Source organism: Bos grunniens, chromosome 7 (assembly GCF_055505025.1).
Source record: "Bos grunniens cultivar Pamir isolate PY7600 chromosome 7, Bosgru_T2T1.0, whole genome shotgun sequence".
NCBI classification, from domain to species: Eukaryota; Metazoa; Chordata; class Mammalia; order Artiodactyla; family Bovidae; genus Bos; species Bos grunniens.
Genome location: NC_141171.1, coordinates 18,102,671 through 18,128,448, shown reverse-complemented (window position 1 = coordinate 18,128,448; position 25,778 = coordinate 18,102,671). Strand labels below are relative to the sequence as shown.

At 53.1% G+C, this 25,778-nt stretch overlaps 5 protein-coding genes across 9 annotated transcripts in view; 2 read left to right on the top strand and 3 right to left on the bottom strand.

The window, feature by feature from the left end:
* Positions 1–598, bottom strand: part of ACER1 (alkaline ceramidase 1) — a 54,147-nt gene extending 53,549 nt beyond the window's left edge. For both annotated transcript variants that reach the window (XM_086409821.1, XM_086409824.1), the window contains exon 1: positions 78–598. The gene's annotated coding sequence lies outside the window, so the exon portion shown is untranslated. The remainder of the gene's footprint in view (positions 1–77) is intronic.
* On the top strand, positions 314–1,922 carry ALKBH7 (alkB homolog 7, RNA demethylase). The gene is made up of 4 exons (XM_086409826.1): positions 314–529; positions 1,130–1,303; positions 1,391–1,515; positions 1,684–1,922. Exons 1-4 carry the CDS (start codon positions 326–328, stop codon positions 1,844–1,846), a joined length of 666 nt encoding a protein of 221 aa, XP_086265952.1. The 5' UTR covers positions 314–325; the 3' UTR covers positions 1,847–1,922.
* Positions 1,923–2,056: 134 nt separating this feature from the next.
* PSPN (persephin) lies at positions 2,057–3,175 on the bottom strand. Its single transcript, XM_086409829.1, has 2 exons — positions 2,589–3,175; positions 2,057–2,504 (listed from the first exon to the last, which is right to left on the bottom strand). Exons 1-2 carry the CDS (start codon positions 2,740–2,742, stop codon positions 2,197–2,199), a joined length of 462 nt encoding a protein of 153 aa, XP_086265955.1. The 5' UTR covers positions 2,743–3,175; the 3' UTR covers positions 2,057–2,196.
* A 3,024-nt stretch (positions 3,176–6,199) lies between these two features.
* On the bottom strand, positions 6,200–12,262 carry GTF2F1 (general transcription factor IIF subunit 1). 4 transcript variants are annotated; one of them, XM_086409801.1, is made up of 12 exons: positions 11,946–12,262; positions 11,811–11,857; positions 11,251–11,414; positions 9,851–10,044; positions 8,865–9,035; positions 8,195–8,379; positions 7,482–7,635; positions 7,215–7,396; positions 7,046–7,119; positions 6,824–6,962; positions 6,534–6,651; positions 6,200–6,438 (listed from the first exon to the last, which is right to left on the bottom strand). In XM_086409801.1, exons 3-12 carry the CDS (start codon positions 11,296–11,298, stop codon positions 6,234–6,236), a joined length of 1,470 nt encoding a protein of 489 aa, XP_086265927.1. In that variant the 5' UTR covers positions 11,299–11,414; positions 11,811–11,857; positions 11,946–12,262; the 3' UTR covers positions 6,200–6,233. The 4 variants fall into 4 exon arrangements, with proteins under 4 accessions (XP_086265927.1, XP_086265925.1, XP_086265928.1 ...); XM_086409799.1 differs by having other exon boundaries at positions 11,251–11,323; XM_086409802.1 differs by lacking the exon at positions 8,865–9,035 and having other exon boundaries at positions 11,251–11,323.
* Positions 12,263–13,891: 1,629 nt separating this feature from the next.
* LOC147368728 (adenylate kinase isoenzyme 1-like) lies at positions 13,892–25,521 on the top strand. Its single transcript, XM_086413573.1, has 3 exons — positions 13,892–14,173; positions 15,005–15,121; positions 25,139–25,521. Exons 1-3 carry the CDS (start codon positions 14,026–14,028, stop codon positions 25,519–25,521), a joined length of 648 nt encoding a protein of 215 aa, XP_086269699.1. The 5' UTR covers positions 13,892–14,025.
* Positions 25,522–25,778: the final 257 nt, after the last annotated feature.

Sequence of the window (25,778 nt, the reverse complement as noted above, 5' to 3'; positions counted from 1 at the left end):
CTGACCCTTGACCTCTAACCCCCGGGCCGACCTAGCCTTTGACACCACCGCCCCGCCCCGCCCTCTGGAAGACGGACCTGAGGCACAACTAGTAGTCTGAGTCTCTGTGGTCTAAAGGGCCCAATAGCGCCGGAGAGGAGGCAGGTTCTGGGAAGAGCCAATAGCTTGAGAGGACGAGCCAAGTAACAACCAGTAACCTTTGAGCGAGAGGCGGGACTCTGAGGAAGACCAATTGCTGGAGGGACTCGGTGCAGTCACAGCCAATGACCTTGGGGAGGGGGCGTGGCACTGACCCCAGCCTCTTCCAAGACCCGGCTCCGGGGCTATGGCCGGAGGTGGGCAGGTGGTACTGCGGACGCTCTCCCAGCAGGGCTGGGTGCGGGGCTCGGGCGCAGCCGTGCTGAGCCGCCTACAAGATGCGGCCGTGGTGCGGCCCGGCTTTCTGAGCGCGGCCGAGGAGGAGACACTGAGCCGCGAGCTGGAACCCGAGTTGCGCCGCCGCAGATACGAATACGACCACTGGGATGCGGTGAGGCTGGTAGCGCTGGGGGCGGAGCCACAGGGCCGTGGCTTCGGACGTTAGAGGCCGGGCGGGAGTGGAGCGCTGGGGTGGGCGGGGCTGTATCTGGGGCGGGGCCTGGGTATGGGGGCGCGGTCCTGATGCTTGTGTTCTTGGGGGCTGGAAGAGCACTTTGGACGAGGCAGAGCGGAAGCGTATTCGGGGGACAGGACCAAAGTTAGGGGTGGAAACGGGTGTGGAGCGAGATGAGGGAGGGTCACGAGTTGAGGGGTGGAGACAGGGGGCCCGGTGAATCAAGTTGTGAATATTGGAACCGGGCCAACGTTAGGGACGGAATGTGGGACTGAACTGGACCCTGATGGTGGGTAGAAAGGACTAAGGCCAGACCCAGTTGTGGCAGGGGTTGGGATTTGAGAAAACATCATGGGGTAGATAGGATCAAAGTTGAGAGTTGAGGGTGGGGTCAAGTGTCATGCTGGAAAAACCAGGCCTTTGCTCTGCACTTCCACCACCCTCCCCACTAATCCCTCCCCAGCCCTGGGCTATGCCTCAGTTTCCCTGTTCCCCACCCCTGGAAGCTTCCAGGCTTGACCTGAGCGCTCTGGGCAGGCCATCCACGGCTTCCGAGAGACAGAGAAGTCGCGCTGGTCAGAGGCAAGCCGGGCCATCCTGCGGCGTGTGCAGGCAGCCGCCTTTGGACCTGGCCAGACCCTCCTCTCCTCAGTGCACGTGCTGGACCTAGAACCTCAGGGCTACATCAAGCCACACGTGGACAGCATCAAGGTGGGCAGAGAGCAGTGGCTTGGAGCTCCCAGCTGGGGGCGAGCTGGTCAGGCCAAAACCCACCCTCTGCCATGTCCCCTCTTCCAGTTCTGTGGATCCACCATTGCCGGCCTGTCCCTGTTGTCTCCTAGCGTCATGCGACTAGTGCACACCCAGGAGCCGGGGGAGTGGCTGGAACTCTTGCTGGAGCCGGGCTCCCTCTACATCCTTAGGTATGGGCAGCCAAGGAGCCCACACTGCACCAGTAACTCACAAGACACCCACTGAACATTTGGAACACCTTCTGTCATTCAGCCCTGACAGCAGACTCTACCCCTAGGGCTGGTCTGCCTGGAACCAGGGCCACCCTCACCAGCCACATCCTCTGTTTTCTCCTGCAGGGGCTCGGCTCGTTATGACTTCTCCCACGAGATCCTTCGGGATGAAGAGTCCTTTTTTGGGGAGCGTCGGATTCCCCGGGGCCGACGCATCTCGGTGATTTGCCGCTCCCTCCCTGAGGGGATGGGGCCAGGGGAGCCTGGGCAGCTGCCCCCAGCCTGCTGAGCTCCTGGACCATTACCCCAAGCTGTTCAGGACACCATGTTTGTGAATAAAGTTGTGAATAATGTTGGAGAATGGACAAGCTGGCCTCCTGTTGCCAGCTGTTTGCAGGAAGGCCAGGATCTGCTTGGGAAGCCCAGGACCACACCTGTCTCCCCCCTCCTCCCCCTCCCCAGACCAGGAGCATTCCCAGCTGAACACACAGTCACAGGCTAGAGGAGCAGTTTCCTTTATTGAGCCCCTTGCTGGTGGCCCCAGCCCACCTTCCCCTCTCTTCGTCTCGGCCTCTGGGCCTCCAGTAAATAAGTCAGCTGAGCTCCTCCAGCTGTTGCAGGGCCCTGGGCTGGCCATCTTTAGCCACTGCAGCCACAGGCCGCCGCCGAGAGCTGGGGCAGCCGCTGCCAGCGGTGGTGGTCATCGAGAAAGGTCACGTCGGCATAGCGGGTGGGCCGGCAGCAGGGTCCTCCATGGGCTCGGCCCTGGCCCTGCAGTCGGGCCAGCGTCAGGCCGTGTTGGGTGCGGGCACCGCGGGGACAACTGCCGGCGCAGTAGCGGAAGATGACCGTCTCCTCCGACGTGTAGCCCAGGCCCAGCTCGGCCACGGGCAAGGACAGGCTCCACAGCTGGCACGGGCTGGTCAGGGCTCGGCGCAGGCGGGCCCCTGTGGGGACAAGGGGCAGCTGACTGCAGGCAGAGTCTGGGCATAAACGAGTTGGGGAGCATGCAGGGTTCCGGGAGTCCTTACCCAGCTGTGGCCTCTGGGTCTCTCTGTCCACCGCTGGCTCGGATGAGAGCTCTCTCTCCACCACCAGAGCCTCCCAGGCCCCCTGGCTCCCACCAAAGTCCAAGTGGAGGATCAGGAGAAGCAGAGAGCCTAGCAAGACTCTTCCTGTGGCCATGGTGACAGGCAGGTCCTGAGGATGTGGATGCCCGGCACCCTCAATTTATCCCCCCTCTGCCCGAGCTGGGGAATTAACCTCATCACTTCCGGCTGCTGCTCGTTGCGAAGGCTCCAACATCGCACACCTCAGGCCCAGGCAGCCCCGCTCCTCTGCCCCACACCCCATCCTTCCAAGAGTTAAGGGCGCACACCCCCTCACACACACTCCCCATCCAGACATTCCACAGACCCATTTCCAACACCCCCTCCACCCCCTGATTTACGAGTGCTGTGTCGGCAGCCAGGGCCGAGCTCAGGGAGGGCAACTCGGGGTCCCCACCCCACCTGCTATCTGGAGGGAGGGTTGGGGGGCCCCATGGGTCTCCCAGTGGGGGTCCTCCCCTCTCGGGCAGGATACTGGGGCCCAGTAGCCCCCACATTGTGCACCAGGTAGAGCGGATATGCATGCAGGGAAGAGGTGGGTGAACTGACGGGGAATCCATCATGGCTCCTGCCTGGAGGATTAAGACATCATGCCCTGCCTCCGGGTCTGGCCCAGGCAGTATCAAAACAGGAAAAGGGAGAGGCCTGGGGACTGCCAAGAGCTGGGACACCAGGTGCAGGAAACTTACCCTGCAGGGACTCCTGTCTCTGGAAGGCCAACCTGAGTCCCCTGGAACCCCAGCCCAACCTGGGGTTGTAGGGCATCAGAGCAGGAGGGGAGGTTAAGCTCTGCCCTGGTTCCAGTAATCTCCCAGCCCTTCTCCATCACCCTGGGGAAGCGAGCCTCCATCCTCAGCCATGAAAGGGGGCTAACAGAGTCCCTCCCACATGAGGTCCTGAGGACAGACAGAAGACGTATTTAGTGTGTGGCAGGGTGCCTAGTACCAAGCAGTTAAGAGCCTCTTAGAAGCTTCCCTGGTGGCTCAGCAAAAAATTCACCTGCAATGGAGGAGACTCAGGTCTCGATCCTTGGGTTAGGAGGATCACCTGGAGAAGGAATTGACAACCTACTCCAGTATTCTTGCCCGGAGAATCCCATGGACAGAGGAGGCTGGTGAACTATACAGTCCATGGGGTTGCAAAGAGATGGACACTACTGAGCGACTAAGTACGCACAAAATGCTTGAGGCAAAGCAAAATAAGAGCATCTTTTTTATTTTCAGTTTTAAAAAAATTTTAGGCCATGTCCTATGTTATGCAAGATCCTGAACAAGGGATCCAATTTGTGTCTCTGCACTGGGAGTCCAGAGCCTTAACCACTGTACCACCAGGGAAGTCCTGAAATACAAGCAACTTGTGTAGGTTTGACACGGTGCTTGAACTCAATGCAGGCAAGACCAGATTAAAACTCAGGTAAGACTGCTCCTAAGATTAGCAGACATCAGAGTCTGCTTACCTGTGGCTGGGGGTGTGTGTGTAATGGGCACGCCTGTTGGTAGTATAAACCAGTGGCAGTTGAACACTGGCTACAGAAACCACCAATCCCATCCCTTTGATCCAGGACTCGTGCTTCAGGAACACATCCGTTTCAGGTGAGCCAAGATGTGAGCTCGGGGCTTTTCATTGCCCTTTGTATCAAGAAGTAGGAAAGGACCTACCCATGCAGCACCACCCATGGGGGACTGCTTCAGTGATTTTGGTGTGCTTTTTTCTTCTCGACTGCTTGTTGAGACTACCTTCAGATGGGGGGTGTGGGTGGGAGGAATGTCACTTATACAAAGTCACCCAGAATTAAGAGAAAAAGGTGGGGTTTGAACCCCAAGTCCTGCTGAATGCAAGGCTCCTGATCTGAACCACTGGGGCACATAGACCAGTGTGGTGGGGGAGGCCTCAGGCCTCGGTCCACGTGGCAGGCAGAGCAGGGGTGAAATTGTCAGGGTAAGGGGCAGGCACTTCCTTCACAGAAGTCCTGGCAGAAGGATGGGAGGGAGGTTGGAACGAAGTGGGACATTCCTGGGAATTAGCCGGACATCTCAGGCATTCCGACTCGGCAGCCAAGGGCCTGTAGAGCTGGGTGGGGAGGTTTTCCACCTGCCGTCTCCAGCATCCTGCCACCAGCCGGATCACTCAAACAGGGGTTTCAACGTTGTTCCTGCTGCCAAGTTCTATTTCAGCAACGTGACTCTCCACGAACGTAAAGAACCCTCTTGCTTACAGAATGCCTAGCCATACTTGATAAAATAAACGCCTTACCAACTTATGAGACTCTAAGGGAAGCCCCAGAAACCCCACTGCCAAGTTGAAAAGTAGTGTCCAGATGCCAAGACCAGTAACAGGGCTTTGGGATTTTGTGGCCATTTGGGACAGAATCAAGAGCTGAGAATCTTAGAATGACACATCTGGGGCGTGTGTGCGTGCTAAATTGCTTCAGTCATTTCCGACTCTTTGCGACCCTATGGACTGTAGCCCGCCAAGCTCTTCTCTCCATGAGATTCTCTAGGCAAGAATACTGGAGTGGGTTGCCGTGTCCTCGTCCAGGGGACCTTTCTAACCCAGGGATCAAACTCGGGTCTCATGTTTCCTGCATTGGCAGGCAGGTTCTGTACCACTAGCGCCACCTAGAAACCACTTCTGGGGCACCTGGTGGGCACATGCAAAAAACCATCTGGAAGAACTTGCCTGGAACTTCCTTGGTGGTCCAGTGGCTAAGGCTCCATGCTTCCAATGCAGGGGGCCCGGGGTTCAATTCCTGGTCAGGGAACTAGATCCCACATGCTTCAGCTAAGACCCAACACAGTCAAATAAATAAAAACAAATATTATTAAAAAAAAAAAAAAGAACTTGCCTGCAAAGCAGGCCAGCCAGGAGCCCCACAGACAGAGCCTGGAAGTAGGAACAAGTCCCCTATCCCAGGTCACAAACACGATCATAAAGAGGCGTCAGAAAACAACAGGATACCCATCTGCTTCAGGTACTAGGTGAGTGACATGGAGACTGTAAGGATGTTTAAACTAACAATGGAAAAGAAGGCATCAAAAACAGAAGGGGCCATATACTCAAAACAGACCTACTGATCTGAAAAAGAAAGATACTTTGCAGAACTGAAAGACAGTGACACTAAGTACTTATAGGTTTGTGCACATGTGCTCAATCATGTCCGACTCTTTGCGACCCCATGGACTGTAGCCCCATCAGGCTCCTCTGTTCATGGGATTTCCCAGACAAGAATACTGGAGTGGGGTGCCATTGCCTCCAGGGGAACTTCCTGACCCAGGGATTGAACCTGCGTCCCCTGCACAAGCAGGCAGATTCTTCACCGCTGAGCCACCTGGGAAGCCCTACTTTTAATGCGTTCAGGTGGTGAATAAGCCACAGCTGAAGAGAGAACCAGCCAAGTGGAAGACAGAGCTGAAAGAAATCAGCCAGCAGCTCCATGGAGGAGGCTGAGGGGGTAAGGAGAGGATTAAGTTCTAAGAGGCGTCTACAGGCGGCAGGATGAGAGGCAGCAAGTGTGGGAATGAAGACCCTGAGGATTGTGGAAAACAGAGCCTGTTTATTGGGGGAGCGTCACTCCTTGAGGGAGAAATGCATCTTGTCGTTGATCATCTTGCGCTCAGGGTTCAGGCGCTTCAGAATCTGAGCCAGCACATTCACTGTCTGCTCGCTGCTCAGCCCCGTCTTCTTGGTCTGGAACTTCTTCAGCAGGTCCTTGGTGGTCATGGGCTTCCGTGTCAAGTAGCGGCGCACAGCATCTTCAGTCACTTGAACGTCGCTGGAGGTGGGGAGCTGGGTGTCAGCGGGCGTCCTCTGTCCCTGAGCCCCCTGACCGCCACCCCCCACCGGCCCCTGCCATCCTCGCCAACTTACCCACTGCTGGGGGTTGACTTCCCAGACTGGGGCTGAGGAGTGGATTTCCCGGACAAGCTCTGGGGCCCGGTGTCCAGTCGCAGCCGCTTGGCTGCCGGCGTTTCGCTGGTGCGCTTCCCTGTGGGAGGTGGAGGTGGAACTGAGACCAGGTCTGGGAGGCTGGACCATGGGGTAGGGGGGTGGGGGGCAGTGCTGGGATCATATGTGCAAGGGGCTCAGAGGATGCAGAACAGGAAGACCAGGATGGGGTCAAGAGGGTGGGCGGGGTGGGATTGGTGGGTACTACTCACCCTGCTCCAGCTTGCTGGCGGCTGCGCGGAGGGTGGAAGAAGTACTGCCTGCTTCAGTGCTGGGCGTGCCTGGCCGGCTGTTACCCCGGGAACTGCCCCCTGATGGCTTCCGCTCCCTTTTGGGGGGTGTCTTCTTTTTCTGTGGAAATCGCAGCTGAGCACACATATCGGGAGAGGGCCCCCCCGTCCTCCCTGGCTGGCCCTGCCTCGGCTGGGCCTTACCGCCATGAAGAGTGCCGAGGAGGCTTCACTGTCGATGTCACTCTCCTCCGAGCTGTCGGACTCCTCGCTGCTGTCTGCAAGGGGCCAGAGGAGGGGACGTCAGGACCGGAGACCCCTGAGCCAGCCCTCGGCCCTGTCCCAGATCAGGACCTCAGAGGGGCCAACCCACCTTTCCTCCGCTTCTTCTCCTGCGGCGTGGGCGCCTTCTTCTCCTCCTCCTCCTCCTTGTCCTCCTCAGGCGGCTTTTCCTCCTCACTCTCTTCGCTGCTCTCACTCTGCTCATCCACGCCCTTGGGGCCCTCCTCCTGCTGGGTGGCCTTGGGCTTGCCTTCCAGCTCATCCTGGGAGCTGCTGTAAGACAGAGAGCGGGCAGAGGGTGAGTGAGCACGTCCGCAGGCCGGCCCAGGGTCTCACACCCGCCTCCCGCCTGCCTCACCTGGAGCCGTCGGACATGTAGTCCACCTCCTGGCCCTCAAAGTCCCCGTCATCACTGTCCTCAAAGGCCTCATCATCTGAGCCCTTCTTCTTCTTCTTCTTCCGGCCTCCCTTGCTGGGCGGTGCCTTCTTCTTGGCTTTGGGGGCTCTGCCACCTGGGGAAGGAGAGACAAGGTGAGGGGATCAGATGGGCATGCATCGTGTTGTGTGTATCTAATGATGCCTGGATTTCTCAGGGGCTGTGGTGATGCCAGGACCAGCCCCAATTCCTCCAGGAGGCAGAGAGCTGGCCCAGGGTTGTACCAATCACCCACCGCCAAGCAAGCAATCCCAATTCCACACCCCCAGCCAACCCCTTTCTCTAACTCACACTCAGGGCCACCATTCCTGCCCTAAATCACCTGGGCCAGCAAGCCACCGGGCAACCAGAGACCACCCCTTGGCCCAGAGCCTGCTGGCACGACTCAAACTGACCAGTCCTAAGGCCATTCCCATGGAAATCCCAGTCGAGGCCATGGCCGAGAGAGACCTTCCTGGGGCCTCCTAACCAACCCTGGTGCTTCCCCCAGCAGCCAAGTTCCTGGGAGGATCCAGGGGTCTGCAAGTAACCAAGCAATCCTTTCAGGGGCATTCACTTTTCTGAATCATCACACAAGACCTGAATTAATTACAACTGCCGCCCCAGCAGCCCAGGGCTGGCTCCACCCGCCTCACCCTCCTCGCCGCTGGCCTCGCTGTCATCAGACGACATCTCCAGGTCGTCCTCCAGGTCGTGGATGCGGAGCTCGCTGGCCTTCTTGCGGCTGCGCTTCTCCTTCTCCTCATCCTCCTCGTCCTGGTCCTGGTCTTTCAGTCGCCGCTGCTGCATAATGCTGAAGTGGTTCAGGACCTTGTTTCTCCTGTGGGGCGGGGGGCAGTGTTACAGCAGGGGCTGGCAGCGGGCCTGGCTCCGGGGACCCTCTGGGAGTGGGCCTCATCCACTGGTGCCTCCCTGCACTTCTACCAGGTGTGCCCCAGGGGAGAGCCACTGACACCACTTAGGTGATGAGCGAGACGACCTAACCTCACACGTGAGGACACAAGCACGTGGCAGAAAGACCCTGAGATCACACAAGGAGAGCTGGCCCTCCTTTGGTTCCTTGTCTGCCCAGAGTCCCTCAGGAGAAGGTCTCATGTGATGCTGACGCCCTAGCACTGGATCCACCTCCCCACTTCTCCAGTCCACCTCCCTGCTATCTTCCAGTCCATCTGCCCCCTGGACTGGGTGCTCCTGAACAGCGGAGAGATCTGGCTTGCTCACCGCCAAGTCCCCAGCTCCCAGCCGGGCACAACGTCGGGCGGGGGAGGGGTGCAGCCCTTTTCCAGGCGTGGCCCCATCACTCACCTCTCCCACTCCTCCTCAGCCTCTTCGGCCGTGAGCGTGCGGTGCTTGGCCAGCGGTGTGAAGTTATACCAGTTGTGGACAGGGAAGGCCTCGAAAGCCCCATCAGGGCACTGGGTGAAGATGTAGTAGGAGGTATTTTCTGTCACGCCGCCCTTCTTTATGCCCTTGAACCTGCAGGGAGTTCAAGGTCACGGTCTGTGCAGGGAAGAAGGACCAGCGCCACCCCCAGACCACACCCCCTGCATCCCTCTCTCCAGGGCCACCTGGGTTCTCCCAGCAAAATCTGAGGCTGGAAGGCTGGCCCACTGACTGCCTGAGCCTGGATTCCCACAACTGGAAAGGGGGGGCTCCCTGCCCTCGCAGAGCAGGCTTAGGGCTCCTGTGCACTTTACACGTCATGGTCCTTTCTGGAAGGACCTGTTAGATGCGCCATAAAGAGCACAGGGCTCTACTGTCAGACCCCTCTGGATTCCCCTCCGGAATCCTCCTTGAACCACTGCCAGCCCAGCCCCCTCCGGGCCTCCATCCTTCCCCTTTTCTGCCCCCCCATGTGGAGGCAGTCTTACAGAGTGCCCCTTCCCCACCTACAGCCTTCAGGCTGCCCTGGGCCCCAGCCTACCCATGGTCCAGTTGTGGCCTGGCACTCCCAGCCCTCTCAGTCCACCCACTCTGCCACTCTCATGCTCTGTGACAGTCCCTGGGGCTCGGTGTTTCACGCCTTCCTGCTCGCTGTTCAACCGGAGTGCCCTTCATTTCCCTTAATCTCTGTCCTCCCCACGGTTCCCAACCCTCAGCTCTGGGCAGTCCTTGGCTGGGTGCAGGAGGACCGCAGGCCGGGATTCCTGCATCCCTAGCACATACTCGAGCATCCCCTTGGCTCATCTTCCCCAAGAAAACCCCTTCACGGGAGGATGAGCTGTCACCCCCAGCCGTAGGACCTAGAAGTTCAGCCAAGGGCACCGGGGAGTGGCGGGAGGGGCACTTACTTGCGGCCTGATTTGCCGTTGACCCGCAGCAGCCAGGGCTGGTCCTCCGGACGGAACTCCTTGAGAACAATGCCGTACTTCTTCCTCCGCGCCTCCTCCCGGAGCTTGCGGTTGAACTCGCTGCCGGCGCCCGACTCCGGCATCTCCTCTTCTTGGTAAATCTTCTTATTGCTCAGGTCTCGTTCCAGCCGGGCCTGGGAGACGGAAGGCGACACTTCTCATCAGGGAGCCTGCTCCCCACCCAACAACACCCCTTCCTCCCCGCAGGCTGAGCGGTGGACCCTCAGAGCCAACTTCCCGCTTGGCGAAAAGAGGCTCTGTGAATGTGGGCGAAGGGATCTGTCTAAAGCCCGCTGCAATGTCTGTTCTGGCAGCTTTCTGAAAGTTTGAAGTTATTTTCAAATGAAAAAAAAAAAAAAAAAGACACCCCAGAGTCCAATCACTTCTAGTAAACTCTTTGCTGCAAACCCCATCACAGGCTCACCTGGTCCAGAGCCTTCACCTCCGCCCTGTTCTCCCTTCACTTGCCCTCGACCCCACAGTGGACAAATCTCTTTACAGACTGTTTGTAACCCTTTAATAGCTTCTGCTATGGATGAATGTTTGCGTGCCTCCAAAATGCATTCTTTTTGACTGTGATCCGGGACTTCTGGAATCTTAGTTCTCCCACCAGGGATGGAACCTGGGTCCCTGAAGTGAATGGGCTAGAGTCCTAGCTGGAGTCCTAACCACTGTATCTACAGGGAATTCCCCCAAAATGCATCTAACCTAATTTCCAGTGTGATGGTATTTGGGGGCGGGGCCTCTGATAGATGATGATTAGGTTGTGAGGCTGCAGCCTATTAGGAGTGGGTAAGTGCCCTCTTTAATAAAGGATTGCAGAGTGCTGTGTCCCTCTTCTGCCAGGTGAGAACACAGTGCAAACGCACCAGCTATGAACCAGCAAGGCTGCCCTCACTAGACACCAAATCTGCTGGCGCCCTGATCTTGGAGTTCCAGCCTCCAGAACTGTGGGAAATAAATGTCTGTTGTTTATAAACCACCCAGTCTCTGGAATTCTGCTAGAGCAGCCTGCAACAACTAAAACAGCTTCTAAAGACCGCTCTGGAGTCTCCAACAACAGGGAGTCACCTCTAGGAGGCAGCCCGCTCCTCTCTTGCCCAGATAGATCTTGACCCCAAATGTCCATCAGTGGGCACAAATTTCAGGAGAAAGCCTCCTGCAAGGCCATACATATCTTGTTCTCAGGGGTGCCCAGAGGCTCAGCCTGGGCCTTAGTTATCATTTATCTGCACATGGGGAGAGCAGAGGATACTAAGCCTCAGTTACTATCACAACCAAGCAACTATTACATCAAATCCAGGGTCATGTTTTCTCACACCTTCAGAACTCGGACTTACCTGATTCCAAGTAGTGAGGTTGACTTTATCGGCTGCATTGAAAGCCATGATATTGTATTTTTTGGTGGTATTTCTGGAATGGACAAAAAGAAGAGGCCGTGCTCAGTCAATCATTCATTAATTCAGTAAATCCTCCCAGGCTCAGTCCTTTGTGCTGGGCAATGCTGGGGACCCATGAAAAAAACCAGAGATCAGTTAGGGACAAATATTTCTGGGAACCCAAGATGGGATAATTGGGAACTCAGCCCTGGGCAGTGGGGTGGACAGGCAGGGAATGCCTCCTGAAGGAGGAAAATACTGTAATGGAATTTTGCAGGATCAAAAAGAATCCATCCAGTAGAGTCACTGTTGCCATTCCTGGCTGAGGGAGTCCTAGGCAAGGAGGTTGCGTGTTACTGTGTATTAATGTACTCATTCATTCACTCTATTAAAAAAAAACAGTGATGCCCCAGAGGCCTCGGCTCAACCCCAGCCCTGGAAGAAGAATCAGACACTCCTGGAGGCTCGAGATTTTAATCCTTTTCTGAAGGGAGAGGGGGCTGGTAGGATCAGGGACTTACTTGGGAACTCGGACGACATACTCAGTGACATTCTGGCTGCTGGGGCCCTGAGGGGAGAGAAAGCAGGACAGTGAGTGAGAGGCTACAAGAGGCCACCACCGGGACCGCAGCCGAAGCGCCTTGCCGCACACTTACAAGGGCCGCCATGGGCGATGGGCGATTGACCCGGGTCCGGGCAGAACCTCTTTCTTTACGCCTCCCTCGGGGTGCGCGTCCCTCGGTCCCGCGGAGGCCGCCCTCAAGGTGTCGGGTCTCTGGCCTCGATCGCGGACCCTAAGCCCGGGATACAACCGATCCTGGGAAAAGCTATCGGGAGGCGGCTCTGGGTCGGCGATCAGCTTGAGACCGCCTGTGCCAAGTCTGCGCCTGCGCAGCCGCCTAAACCGGAATCGAAATCCTCCGGCAGGCCTAGTGGAAGTAACCTACTCCGAACTACAGGTAGCGCCTTCTGTATCTAGCGCTCTGGCGGCCCGCAGTATATATAGCACGAAAAATCCCATCAAGCCGATAACCTCATCACGCGGATAACCCAATCAGATGATGTGGAGACGCCCCCAGAGATATTACATCTCAGGACCGCGGGGTATCTTGGGAAGGAAGGGAGGAAACCCGCCACATTCGCGGCCTGTCGGGCTATTTGCGCATGCGCTACTTTACTACGGAAGTGAATCGGAGGAGGCCGCGTTACCACAGCAACCGAGGCCTCCTTGGCAGCAGACTGCTGCGGCTCTACCTGAGCCTCTTTGGGGTTCATTTCTCCCCACAGCCCCCTGGGGTAGCCCTATCATCTCGCCAAATAATCGGGCCAGGGGCCCTTGTGACGTTGAACCGAACCAGGAGGGGTCAGGGCCTGTGTAGGGGATGGAGCGCGATCACCCCACGGGCCGCAGGCCGGTTGGGTATGTGCAAGTCCAAGCTGCCCCAAATAGGCAGGCCCCTGAAGCCCCAGAAGAAGGGATACATCGCGGGGGTGGCTGGCTTACTCGGGGGAAGGGAAGGAGGTTGTGGAGGGCGGGAGAATGCAGGTAACAACCCCTCCCCCCCCCCCAAGTCCAGGTGTGCACACGCCCCTTCCTCCGGGCTCCCTACCTTATAGTAACACAACTGCGCATGCTCAGGGTCAGGTCTTCAGTGATCCACTTTAGCACCTGCTGGGCTTCCCTTGTGGCTCAGCTGGTAAGAAATCCACCTGCAATGCGGGAGACCTGGGTTCGATCCTTGAGTTGGAAGATCCCCTGGAGAAGGGAAAGGCTACCCACTCCAGTATTCTGGCCTAGAGAATTCCATGGGTCACAAAGAGTCGGACACGACTGACTGACTGACTGACTGACATTCACTTTTAGCACCTACTGCGCTGGGTTCTGGGAAATCCGTGGGGAATGTAGGAAGCCAGCACTATAAACTACAGGTCTCCATAGATGTGTCTGATAGTTATGGACATTTACCTATTCCTCACTTGCTACGATTATGTCAGAAACTATGCCAAGTACTAGAAATACAGGGACAAGGAAGACAAACAGATTCTGTCCTCTTGTAGTACGTAGTCTGGCAGGGGAGACAAACAAGAACAAGTAAACGGGCAAACTCATTAGTGATAGTGGCCGTTGCTGGAGGAAATAGGATTCTTTTTGTGTGGTGGTGGGGAATTAGGGTTTTGAGACTGGGAACAATGGGGTGGGAGGCTCTTTAGACAGCGATTAGAGAAGACCTGAAGGGTGAGCTGCAACCTGAAGGGACTGCGGTATGGAATTCCCGCGGAGGTGGGGGCGGGGGAGGAGCAACAGGGAGGTGACGAGTACAAGGGTCTGAAAGGAGGCCATTGGGCTGAAACACAGTAAAGAAAGGGGAGGGTGGTATGGGATGAGACTGGAGGGTTGGGCAAGTCCCTGTCCATCTCAGAGCCTCAGTTTCCTCAACTGTAAGAAGGGGTGATGCTTCAAGGAGAGGCTGCACGCAAAGGGCCTGACCTGCATGACCTGTAGCAGTATTAATGGGTGCCGTGCCTGGATATATCACTGGGTGTGGACACACACCCCCAGATACCACCCTAGGGCAGAAATAGGTCTGCCAGCAGACATGTGTCCAGCATCACCCACTATAGCTGTGGACACAATCACCTCAGCACCAACTGACCCCTACAGGCACCAACCCCTCTCCCCCGTCCCTCTTCCTCGGGCACCGCAGACATCCTCAACTCCCCCTGATCGTCTTTGTGATGGGAGGTTCAGGCTGCGGCAAAGGGACACAGTGCAAATACATGGCAACCAAGTATGGCTTCTGCCACGTGGGGCTGCTGCAGCAGGAGGCCCAATGGGGCACCCAGTGGGGCCGGAAGATCCATGACCTCATGCTGCAGGGGGATCCTGGTGCCCCTGCAGGGGACCCTGGTGCCCCAGTGAGAGCTCCCGGGCATGGCAGCAGAGGGATGAGGGAGCCCATTGGGAGGAGCTTCCCAGGAGGACCCTGTAGGAACTGAGGGGCCTCTCGAGGGCAGGGGCCACTGGCTGCTGCTTTGTCAACCGAGCCTCTGTGTCCTCAATTGTAAAATGGGAGAGCAGCTGGACCCTCAGCAGAAGGCTGGGGTGCGGGGTGAATGACTTCTTTCCTATAAAGGGCTTGGCAGAGTGCCTGGCCCTTAAGATGCACTTAGTAAACTTTATTTATTGTTGTTCTAGTCACTAAGTTGTGTCAGACTCTTTAAGACCCCATGGACTTTATCCCTTTGGCTCCTCTGCCCTTGGGATTTACTAGGCAACCCACCAGAGTGGGTTGCCATTTCCTCCTCCAGGGGATCTTCATAACCCAGGGATCAAACCCACATTTCCTGCATTGGTAGGGGGATTCTTTACTGCTGAGCCACCTGGGAAGCCCTCTGTAAACTTAGCTAGTATTTATTCACTTTGTGACCTTTGGCCCCTTCTGCCCCCAGTTCCTCACAATAAGATGGAGGTTGTCCCAGTTTCTCATGATAGTGATGAGCAAAGGAGCCCAACAAGCCTGGCGTTGGGCAGATGCCCCCGACCCCAGCAGACAGTAGCTGAGCCACATTCTCAGAAGTGCCCCCAGAAACCCCAGCTCATCAGAGCCAACTCAGGATCCAGGGCACCCAGAAAACGTTCCCCCAAATTCACCAGAACTTGCCTAGGTGACCTCGTAGGTGACGGGACCCCCAGGCACTGAATGCAGCCGCCCCTTCCCTCCCCAGGGAGTCATCCTTGATGTGATCAGCATCTGCATGCTGTCCTGCCCAGAGAGCCAGGGCTTCCTCATTGACAGCTTCCCCCAGGAGCTGAGGCAGGCCAAGGAATTGAGCGCTTTGTGAGTGACCCCGAGAGGGCATGAAACCAGGCCTCGTCCCCACCTTGGATGGAGATGCCAGGCGAGAGGAGCTGATGACAGGGAAATGGAGTTTTGTGTTAATTAGGGGATGGTCGGAAGATGGTTGGAAGTGTCTAGACCCCCAGGTGAGCTCTTTAAGGGTGAGGACAAAGTTATTTTAACATCTTCCCACACAGTCAATCCTTTCCCTGGTGGCTCAGACAGTAAAGAATCTGCTTGCAGGAGACCTGGGTTCAATCCGTGGGGCAGGAAGATTCCCCTGGAGAAGGGAATGGCTACCCACTCCAGTATGTTTGCCTGGAGAATTCCATGGACAGAGGAGCCTAACAGGCTACAGTCCATGGGATGGCAAAGAATCAGACACGACTGAGTGACTAACACTTGCACTTTCCACACAGTCCCTGGCAACTGGGAGACAAACTATTTGCCCACTGAGTGGCAGGCGGGCTTAGCATCACCTCTGGGTCGTAAAGATGGACTGTACCTCTCCACTTATCCATTTATTCAACCTCCTGTGCCCAAAATAATTCTTGAGGACAAGCTAAGTCCCCTGGACTTCACCAGACACATGGGACAGGGACCAGCAATATGTTCCATGCAAAATACAACAGAATTTCTGGTAAAGATAAGTGCAGTGAAGAACAGAGAACAGAATGACATCCCGGAGAGGTTGTTGATCACTCTCTAAGTCATGTCCCAGTCTTTGAGACCCAGGGACTGCAGCACACCAGGCAGAAAAAGAGAAACTGTGGCAGGCTAGGGGACTCCAGGCTTTCCTGGGACTTGCTGGGCTTGCTGAATGTGGTAGAAACGCATTCAGGTGCCAGGCGTGGGGAAGGAATCAGACAAAGGTCGCAGGGGGCTGCCCCCTGCCCCCCCTGCTCCCTCATCCTGCCCTCTGTATGCATCTCTACTGAAGCAGTTTTGTCTGGATCATTGTTATGAAGGTAAAAGGCAAATAGTGGCTCCCTCTCCAGGTCTGGGAGCTCGAAGGGCAAAGGCCGAGCTAATGAATGACTCTAGCCAGCACCTGGCCTAGGGTAGACGCCCAGTCACCCATGCCAGCTGGATTGTCTCCACAGGTGGTCGCAAAGATCAGGACAGAGGCTGCAAAACCCCCAGGGCCTCGGGTTCCATGTGATCCACTGACATGTTCAGTTTGGACTATTCAGAGTTTCACACTTTTTTTTTAAATTCGTGGCCAACCTTCAAAAATCCGGAGATGCCACATGAAAACTCCCGGCTCCTCCTGAAAAAAACGCCTGACTTGGCAACACGGGAGCCTGCTGGTCCCCATGGCAACTGCAGCCTGAAGTCCTCTGGAGCTTTTCACCAGCCCAGCACTGTTCTCCACACTGCACAGATGAACTCTGATCTTCTGGAACGTTCCAGGCACCCTGCTTTTTCACAGAGGGATCAGGGAGCTAGCCCGGGTCACACCATTCAGGCAGCCAAGGCAGGACCAGGGCTCCGGTTTTAACACATGGATGGGATATGCTCCCCCTGTTCCCCACCGGCCCCCCTACACCCACCCGCTCCCTCTTCTTTACAGAGGCCCATTTAAGATCCTGCTTGTGTGGTGGCTTCACGCTAAGAAGCACAGCACACGTGCTTTTCTCTGGTACCCGTGTGGCTCTAAGAAGTGAGAAAATGAAAATAAACAGGATCTTAGTTCCCTGACCAGGGACTGAACCCATACCCTCAGCAGTGAAAGCTCGGAGTCCTAACCAGTGGGCCACCAGGGAATTTCCAAGAGTGGATTTTCTTTCGTTTTTTTTTTTTTAATATTTATTTATTTTGGCTGCACCAGGCCTTAGTTGTGGTATTCAGGATCTTTAGTTGTGGCATGTAGAACTCTGAGTTGTGGCATGTGGGATCTAGTTCCCTGACCAGGGATGGAACCTGGGTCCCCTGCATAGGGAGTGCTGAGGCTTAGCCACTGGACCACCAGGGAAGTCCCAACAGTGGGTTTTCTTTACAGAGAATTTTGATCTCTGTGAGCCATCTGACCCCTGCCTTAGGGTCCATCTAGGGTCTGCGTTAAAGGGCGTCCCTGGAGCCACCCAGCTTAAACCTCCAGCCCTGATCCTGCCGGGCTTTTGAACCTGTTTCAGGCCACTCTGGCTGGTGTGAGTTGGAGCAGTGAGTCTGGCTTGAGGCTGAAGCTCCACAAGAACACGATGCCCAGGAATTCTTCCCTTTATCCTTCCTGCTTTCTCTGTGCTGTTGGGGGGACAAAGGTGCTGAAATTCACAGGAAGCCAGAGCTAGACACTGCCTCAGCGTTCCCAGAAGACCAGAATTCCTATTTTACAGACAGGAAAACTGAGGCCCAAGCAGGGAACATTCTCTGAGGTTGGCCCCTACTCTGTGGGTGGCGGTGGGCTGGCCTAGTTCACGTGCTGGCCTTGGAGCCCTTGAGACCTGGGCTGAGGTCACACTCAGCTGCTATCTCCACGTGTCCACTCTGGGTCAACACTCCCAGCCTGTTTCCTTGTCTGTGCACAGAAATACCACCAGCATCTCCTCACTGCGAGTGAGGCTGATGCAGGGAAACTGTCACGTCTGTTTCTGAGTTGACTGCAGTCACATCTGCCCCCATCCTGAGAATACAAGCTCTGGGGAACCGAGGGGTCCTTAGCCGTTTGTCTAGAACTTGGCCTGGCTCGTGGCAAGAAGCATCTGTTTGTTGTGGTGGTTGTTGCTTTTGTTGTTTTTTACTTTTTTGGCCACATCCTGTAGCATGTGGGATCTTAGTTCCCCCACAAGGGATTGAACCTGCGCCCCCTGGAGGTGGGAATGCAGAGTCTTAACCACTGGACCACGAGAGAAGTCCTCAAGCAGCGTCTGTTGAATGAGCACACAGGAAGCACTAGGTTTGAGGGCCAGTGGGCCAGACCAGACCAGACACCAGTAGCCCTGACTATCTGCATCAGGTCGAGTTGTGCAGGAGATCCATGAACAGTCTCCCCAAGATGCCCAGGGACAGAAGGTCCACTTATGGGGGCTCATGCTTCTCCCTAAGGATCACCTATACTGTGAGACCAATGATTTGGGGAAGTTCACAAAAGAATGTTTTATTATTCATTTTTTGGCCTTGAGGCATGTGGGAATCTTAGTTCCCCCAGCAGGGATCGAACCCATGCCCTCTGCATTGGAAACACGGAGTCTTAACCACTGGACCACCAGGGAAATTCCAGAAGTAGGTTTTACAATAATGACGTGTTTTCAAACTTTTTCCTAAGTATAGCCTCACGGAAGTTGCCAAGATGGTGGAGAGGTCCTGCCGGACCCTTCGTCTGGCTCTGAGGAAGGGCCACGTCTCATGCACTGCGAGCCCAATATCAGAACTAGGCTGTCAGCCTGGTATGTATTTGTTTTCACAGTCGCCTCCATGGCAAGTGACATCCACTTTCCATTTCCCAAACTAAAAGGGAAGTGGATAGAATTCAAAGCCTTAAATAATAGCGCAGGCAGTGACACGTGGACTCGTCAGTCAATGAACATTTTTTGAAATGTATTTATTTATTTACGGCAGTGCTAGGTCTTCATTGCGGCAAGCAGGCTTTGCTTTTTGTTGCGGTACTCAGGCTTTTATTGTTTCAGAGCTCAGGTTCTAGGGCTTCAGCAGTTGCAGCTCCCAGGATTCGTTGCTCCTCCACATTTGAGATCTCCCTGCTCAGGGATGGAACTCATGCCCCCTGCATTGGCAAGCAGATTCTTTACTGTCTGAGCCACTAGGGAAGCTGGGGGACGTCCTTAATTCTTGGGGGAAAAAAAAAAAAATTTGTTTTGCTGCGCTGGGTCTTAGTGGCAGCACGTGGGATCTTTGATCTTCCTTGCAGGAGGCGGGATTATTTTGTTGTGGCTAGAGAACTCTTAGTTGAAGCATGTGAGATCTAGTTCCCCAATCCATGCCTCCTGCACTGAGAGTGGAGTTTTAGTCACTGGACCACCGGCAAGGCCCTGTTCTTTTCTTTTTAATCCATGTGAATATTTTAGTACATATTTCCTAAAAAGTGAAGGCTTTTGTAAAATTGTATCATGCTTCCATTATCACACCTTAATATCCTCCATGTCATGAAATAACCAATCATTATGGAAATGCCTGTGAACACCTCAAAGTTTTTTTCTTTTCACGTCTTGTCTTAACCGGGATTGACGTAAGGTTTAGCCCACTGTGATCGGTTGCTTTGTCTCGGTCCTAACTCAATATAACTGGTGTCCTTTTACGAAGAGGAGATTTACACATGGACAGAATAGCCGCCGAGGACACAGGGAGAAAACAAGCCAAGGAGAGAGGCTTCCGAAGAACTCCATCCTGCCAGAACCTCAGCCTCAGATTTCTAGTCTCCAGGACTGTGAAGAAGTGGAATTTCTTTTTTTAAAAAAATTTATTTTTGGCTGCTCTGGATCTTGGTTACTGCGAGAGTGTTTTTCTCTAGTTGTGGCGTGCAGGCTTCTCATTGTGGCGCCTTCTCTTGCTGCAGAACACTGGCTCTAGCCACTGAAGCATGCAGGCTTCACAGTTCCCGGGCTCTAGAGAACAGGATCAATTGTTTTGCAGCATGTGGAGCTGAATTCCCTGGGATCTGAATTCAATCCCAGGGATCGAACCCTCGTCCCTTGCCTTGACAGACAGATTCTCAACCACTGGACCACCAGGGAAGTCTCTAAGAAATGGAATTTCTGTGGCTGGAGTCACCCAACTGTGGTACTTGGTGTGACAGCCCTCACAAATTTAAGATAGAGGGTCAATCAGGGGCTGCTCTAACACACCCCCGCCGGTCCCTTCTCTTACAGATTCACTCATTGCTGATTGGAATCAGTAACTTCATATTCCGAATCAATGCGAAATGTGTAACTTTCAGTCATTTGTTTCCCCCACATTAATTGGCTGACATTCTTCCCTTAAAGAAGGAACGTCCTTCCTCAGCGAGGGCTATTTGAAATATATTGGTTCCTGCCAGACGGGTGGGACACAAGCTCATCTTCTCCCTTCCAAGAGCCCATTTTCAGACTGAGGGGTTGGGGGTGTCCTAGCTGCCTCCAGTGGGGACAGTGAGGTTCATTATTTTGTCATTCTGTGTTTTGTTCTCTTGCATCCTTACCATCTCAGTTGCTGCTGCTGCTGCGTCACTTCAGTCGTGTCCGACTCTGTGCGACCCCATAGACGGCAGCCCACCAAGCTCCCCCGTCCCTGGGATTCTCCAGGCAAGAACACTGGAGTGGGTTGCCATTTCCTTCTCCAATGCGTGAAAGTGAAAAGTGAAAGTGAAGGTGCTCAGTCGTGTCCGACTCTTAGCGACCCTGTGGACTGCAGCCCACCAGGCTCCTCCGTCCATGGGATTCTCCAGGCAAGAGTATTGGAGTGGGGTGCCAGGGCCTTCTCTGGACCATCTCAGTAAAATAAGTGAATTTAAAGTATTTAAAGTGAGTCTTCTTTTTTTTACCATCTCGGTAAAATAAGTGAATTTAAAGTATTTAAAGTGAGTCTTCTTTTTTTTTAATTTATTGGAGTCTAATTGATTTACAACATTGTGTTAGTTTCAGGGATACAGAAGCATCATTCGTTTGTATATGCACTCATTCTTTTTCAGATTCTTTTCTGACATAGATTATTACAGAATAAGTAGAGTAGAGTTCCCCTTGCTGTACTGTAGGTCCTTGTTGCTTATCTGTCTTGTATACAATACTGTGTATACGTTCATCCCAAGCTCCTGATTTATCCTTCCCCTCCTCTCCACATGTCCCCTTTGGAAACCGTAAGTTTGTTTTCAGTATCTGTAAGTCTGTTTCTGTTTTATAAATATGTTCATTTGTGCCATTTTAAAAATTAGATTTCACGTATGACTGATACCATCTGATATTTGTCTTTGACTTACTTCGCTTAGTATGATTATCTCTAGGTCCTTCTTTGTCACTGCAAGTGGCATTATTTCATTCTTTTTCCAGTTTTTATTTTTTGGCCGCACTGCCTGGTATGTGTGATTTTAGTTCCCTAGCCAGGGATCAAACCCGGGTCCCCTGCATTGGGTGTGCAGAGTCTTAGCCACTGGACCACTAGGGAAGTCACTATTTCTTTTATTTTTTATGACTGAGTAATATTCCATTGTGTATATGGACCATATCTTCTTTGTCCATTCATTTATAAATGGATATTTAGGTTGCTTCCGTGTCTCGGTTATTGTGAATAGGGCTGCTGTGAACACGGGGGTGTATGTATCTTTGAATCATACTTTTCTCCAGATACGTGCCCAGGAATGGGATTGCTGGGTCTTACAGTAGCTGTTTTTAGGTTTTTGAGGACCTACCCACTGTTCTCCATAGTGGCCTGCACTCATTTACATTCCCACCAACAGTGTAGGAGGGTTCCCTTTTCTCTACACCCTCTCCAGCATTTATTGTCTGTGGACTCTTTGATGATGGCCATAATTGTCTTCTTTTTTGTGATTCAGTGTGTCTCATCTGGGGCCATTAGGAGTTCCCTCATGCTGCACAGTGTCCTCCAGGACACAGCTCCAGGTCACATTCACCTTCTCGCTTTCTTTTTGTGCAAGACTTCCCACCTCCCACCTTTCACATTTCTGGCCCAGCCCTGGAATCAGCCATTTCTCCTGGAGGCCCCTGGGCACTCCATCTGGGGGCCAGGGGCACTCATTGCTACAGGTGCTCATCGTTTCCAGGCCTCTCCAGCAGACAGGGCCAGGAAACACATACTTTTGAGAGGAAAAAAAAAAAAAAATATATATATATATATATATATATATATCTCACAAGTTCATACTGTTGTTTCCAGCTCACACTTAACATCACAGTGTTTTACATTTCTCTTTTCCCTAAAAAGTCTGCTTCCTAAAACCAGATATTCTCATTTGCATTATTAAATTAGATGCAAAATAGTTTCCAAACAAGTAGCATGCCAATGTTAACTACTGAGAATTAAACTACCATAGAAAGTTTAAGACTTCTTTGCAGCTATGGTTTTTCTTGGGCTTCCTTGGTGGCTCAGATGGTAAAGAATCTGCCTGCCAATGCAAGAGACTGGGGTTCAATCCCTGGGTCAGGAAGATTCCCTAGAAAAGGAAATGAAAACCCACTCCAGTATTCTTGACTGGGAAACCCCATGGACAGAGGAGCCTGGCAGCCTGCAGTCCCTAGAGTCACAAATAGTCGGACACAACTGAGCAACTAACACTTTCTGGTTTTCCTTATAATAGCTCTCCCTGTGGACGGACCACAAAAACACTGGGTCCCTAGTGATAATTATTTTCTCCCTGCATTTGCAGCATGACACTGACACAGGGTTCATTCACTTCAGCTTGGCTTTCAACATTTAGGGATTGCTTTTTAAAATTAAAATTTTGCATATGCAGCATACCTAACAATTTCAAAGTCACATTAAGAAAGTAGATCCACCCCTGCCCCCAACTGTGCCCTCCCCTCCCTGTAGACAACCATTTTCATGAAGTTTTGGACTGTCCTTTCTGATGTTTCTTTTTGCAAATATAATAGAGGGGTGTGTGTGTGTGTGTGTGTGTGTGTGTCCCTCCTCATAAAAACTAGCATTCCATATACACCAGGCTTCATTTTTCATTTAACTTTACAGTATACTCTGAGATTTTCTATCAGTGTCAAGAAGTCTTCCTCAGACTTCCCCACTGGTCCAGTGGCTAAGACTGTGCTCAGGGGCTCTGGAATGCACAATAGCTGTGGCTCAATAGTTGTGGCACATGGGCTTAGCTGCTCTGAGACATGTGGGATCTTCTTGGACCAGGGATTGAACCCATGTCCTCTGCATTGGCAGGCAGGTTCTCATCCACTGTACCATCAGGGAAGTCCCTCTTAGTGGTTTTAAATGGGCATTTCTCTTACGATGAATGAAGCTGGGCATCTTTTCTAAAGTTCTGGGCCAGTTTCATTTCTTCTTCAGTACACTCTGTATCTTTTGCTTACGTTTTCCCATCCTAGAGGACTGACTGTTGGTCTTTTCTTCTTCTTGAATTTTGGGAACTCTTTATATATTAGCTGTTTGTAATATAGGTTGCAAAATTCCTCCCCCCCACCCCGTTTGTCAATTATTTTTTAACTTTGTTTTACTATGCCTTTGTTTTTTTTGGCCGTGATGCCCGACCTGTGGGATCTTAGTTCTCTGACCAGTGATGCAGCTGGGGCCCTGGCAGTGAAAGCACTGAGCCCTAACCAGTCAACTGCCAGGGTATTCCTTACTGTGACTTTACACATTTATTTGACTGTGCCTGGTTGCAACATACAAACTCTTAGTTGTGACCTGTGGGATATCGTTCCCTGCCCAGGGATTGAACCTGGGCCCCCCTGCATTGGGAGGGTGGAGTCTTAGCCACCAGACCACCAGGGAAGTCCCAAGGGTGGGCGGTTTTATCTTACTCCCAACTTTACTCGGAAAGAAAGTTTCCATTAAACAAGATGCTGGCTTAGAATGTTTATCAATTCCTTGTGGTTTTTTTTTTTTTTAATTAAATCAGGAATGTGTGAATTTTGTCAATTAAATTGCTCTGTTTAAAAGGATTCTCATATGACTTTTTCTTAAGATAGTAACACAATAAATTACACTGAACCATCCTTGCTTTCCTAGAATGAATCAATCCCACTGGGCTGTGGGGGTTTTTTTTGTTGTTATTTTGTTTTTTAATGTGCTGACAGGTTCTATTTCGAAAGGAAATTCTGGAAGAACTAGGAGGTGGGGTTCAGGGATTGGACCAGAGATTGAACCCATGTCCCCTGCATTGGCAAGCAGGTTCTTATCCACTATACCATCAGGGAAGTCCCTCTTAGTGATTCGAAATGGGCATTTCTGTTACAATGAATGAAGCTGGGTGGTCTTGGAGATCCTGGGAGGTCTCCCTGGAGTTAGGAGCGGACAGCGGTGAGCTGGAAACTCTTGTATTTTCCCCAGTCAAGTGCTTGCGTGAGAGGAAAGCAATGGAAAGCTGCTTAAATCCGTCTTAAAGGGAATGTGTGTGTGTGTGCTTGGTTGCTCAGTCATGTCGACTCTTTGCGACCCCATAGACTATAGCCCAGCAGGCTCCTCTCTCTGTCCATAGGGTTCTCTAGGCAAGAATACTGGAGTGGGTTGCCATTTCCTTATCCAGATCTTCATGACCCAGGGATGGAACCCAGTTCTTCTGCATTGCAGGTGCACTGTTAACTATCTGAGCCACCAGGGAAGCCCTTTAAAAAGAATATTTCAATCCAAATACCCATCAACGAGGAACCAGTTAAGTAAATTGTGACACACATCCATACAACAGAATGGGCTTCCCTGGCATTTTGGAGTTAAAGAATCTGCCTGCAAATGCAGGAGACTCAGGTTCCATCCCTGGGTGGGGAAGATCCCCTGGAGGAGGAAATGGCAACTCATTCCAGTATTCTTGCCTGGAGAATCCCATGAACAGACGGGGCTACAGTCAATGGTGTCGCCAAAGAGTTGGACACAGTTGAGTGACTAAATGAAGCAACAATAGAACAGAATACTATCTAGTGATTAAATACTCAGTACATTCCTTGTGTGTCACATACACAACCGTCTCCAGCTTACTAAGTGAATAAAATCAAGGGCAAATCAGTTCTTTACCATGTATATGAAAAAGCAGGGAAAATGACATCAGGACCAAATTTGCTTGGTATATGCCCAAAGGGTTCCAGAAGGAGACACAAGAAACAGATTAACTTGACTGCGTCCAGGGAGGGTGAAACTGGGTGCTTGGGGGCAGCAAGGAGACTCTTCACCCTTTCCCACTGGTCTTGTTTGGCTTATGGGCTCTGCCAACGTCCTACCTGTCCAAAACACAAACACAGAGAAGAAAAACTTGGAACGACAAGAGTAAAACAGACCCAGGGAGCCTGGTTTTTTACTGGGGCAGCACCACCCTAGATCCCTGATCTCGGGGCAGGGGTGGGCACAGGAGGCCACCTCACTCAGCCTCTTCCTCACCCAGTCCCCTTTCACAGATGCCCAGGTGGGCTGGGCCCCCAACATCATCATCACATTTGCCTGTTCAATGGTGACGATGATGCAGAGAGCCCCAGGCCAGGGCCAGGCGGAACGCAGGGCAGATGACTGTGAGGCAGCCCTCCGCCAGCACCTGGAGACGTACTACACCCTATATGAACCTGTCCTGACCTTCTACCAGCGGAAGAGCCTGCTCCCAAACCTAAGTACCGTCTCCCCACCCCAATCCCAGCCCCCGCAAGGGGACCAAGTCCAGCTGAAACAGAGCAGGGGTTACACTGTTACCTGGGTCCCAGACCTTTCCGGGCCTGCCTGGGTCTCCCCAAGCACATACACTGGGGCGGTGTGTGTGTGTGTGGGGGGGTTCCATCTCTTCCATTAGGCAGAATGGTTGCAGCTGTGTGGATTACCATAGATACTGCTGAAGGTCTGAACAGAACGACTGGCTCCAAAGCCACACTAGGTATGTTTTAGAACATGGTGGAGGTAGTTTAGTTGCTCATTCGTGTCCAACTCTTTGCAACCCCATAGACTGTAGCCCACCAGGCTCCTCGGTCCATGGGGTTCTCTAGGCAAGAATACTGGAGTGGGTTGCTATTTTCTTCTCCATGGGATGTTACAAAATTTAGGATCATGGCA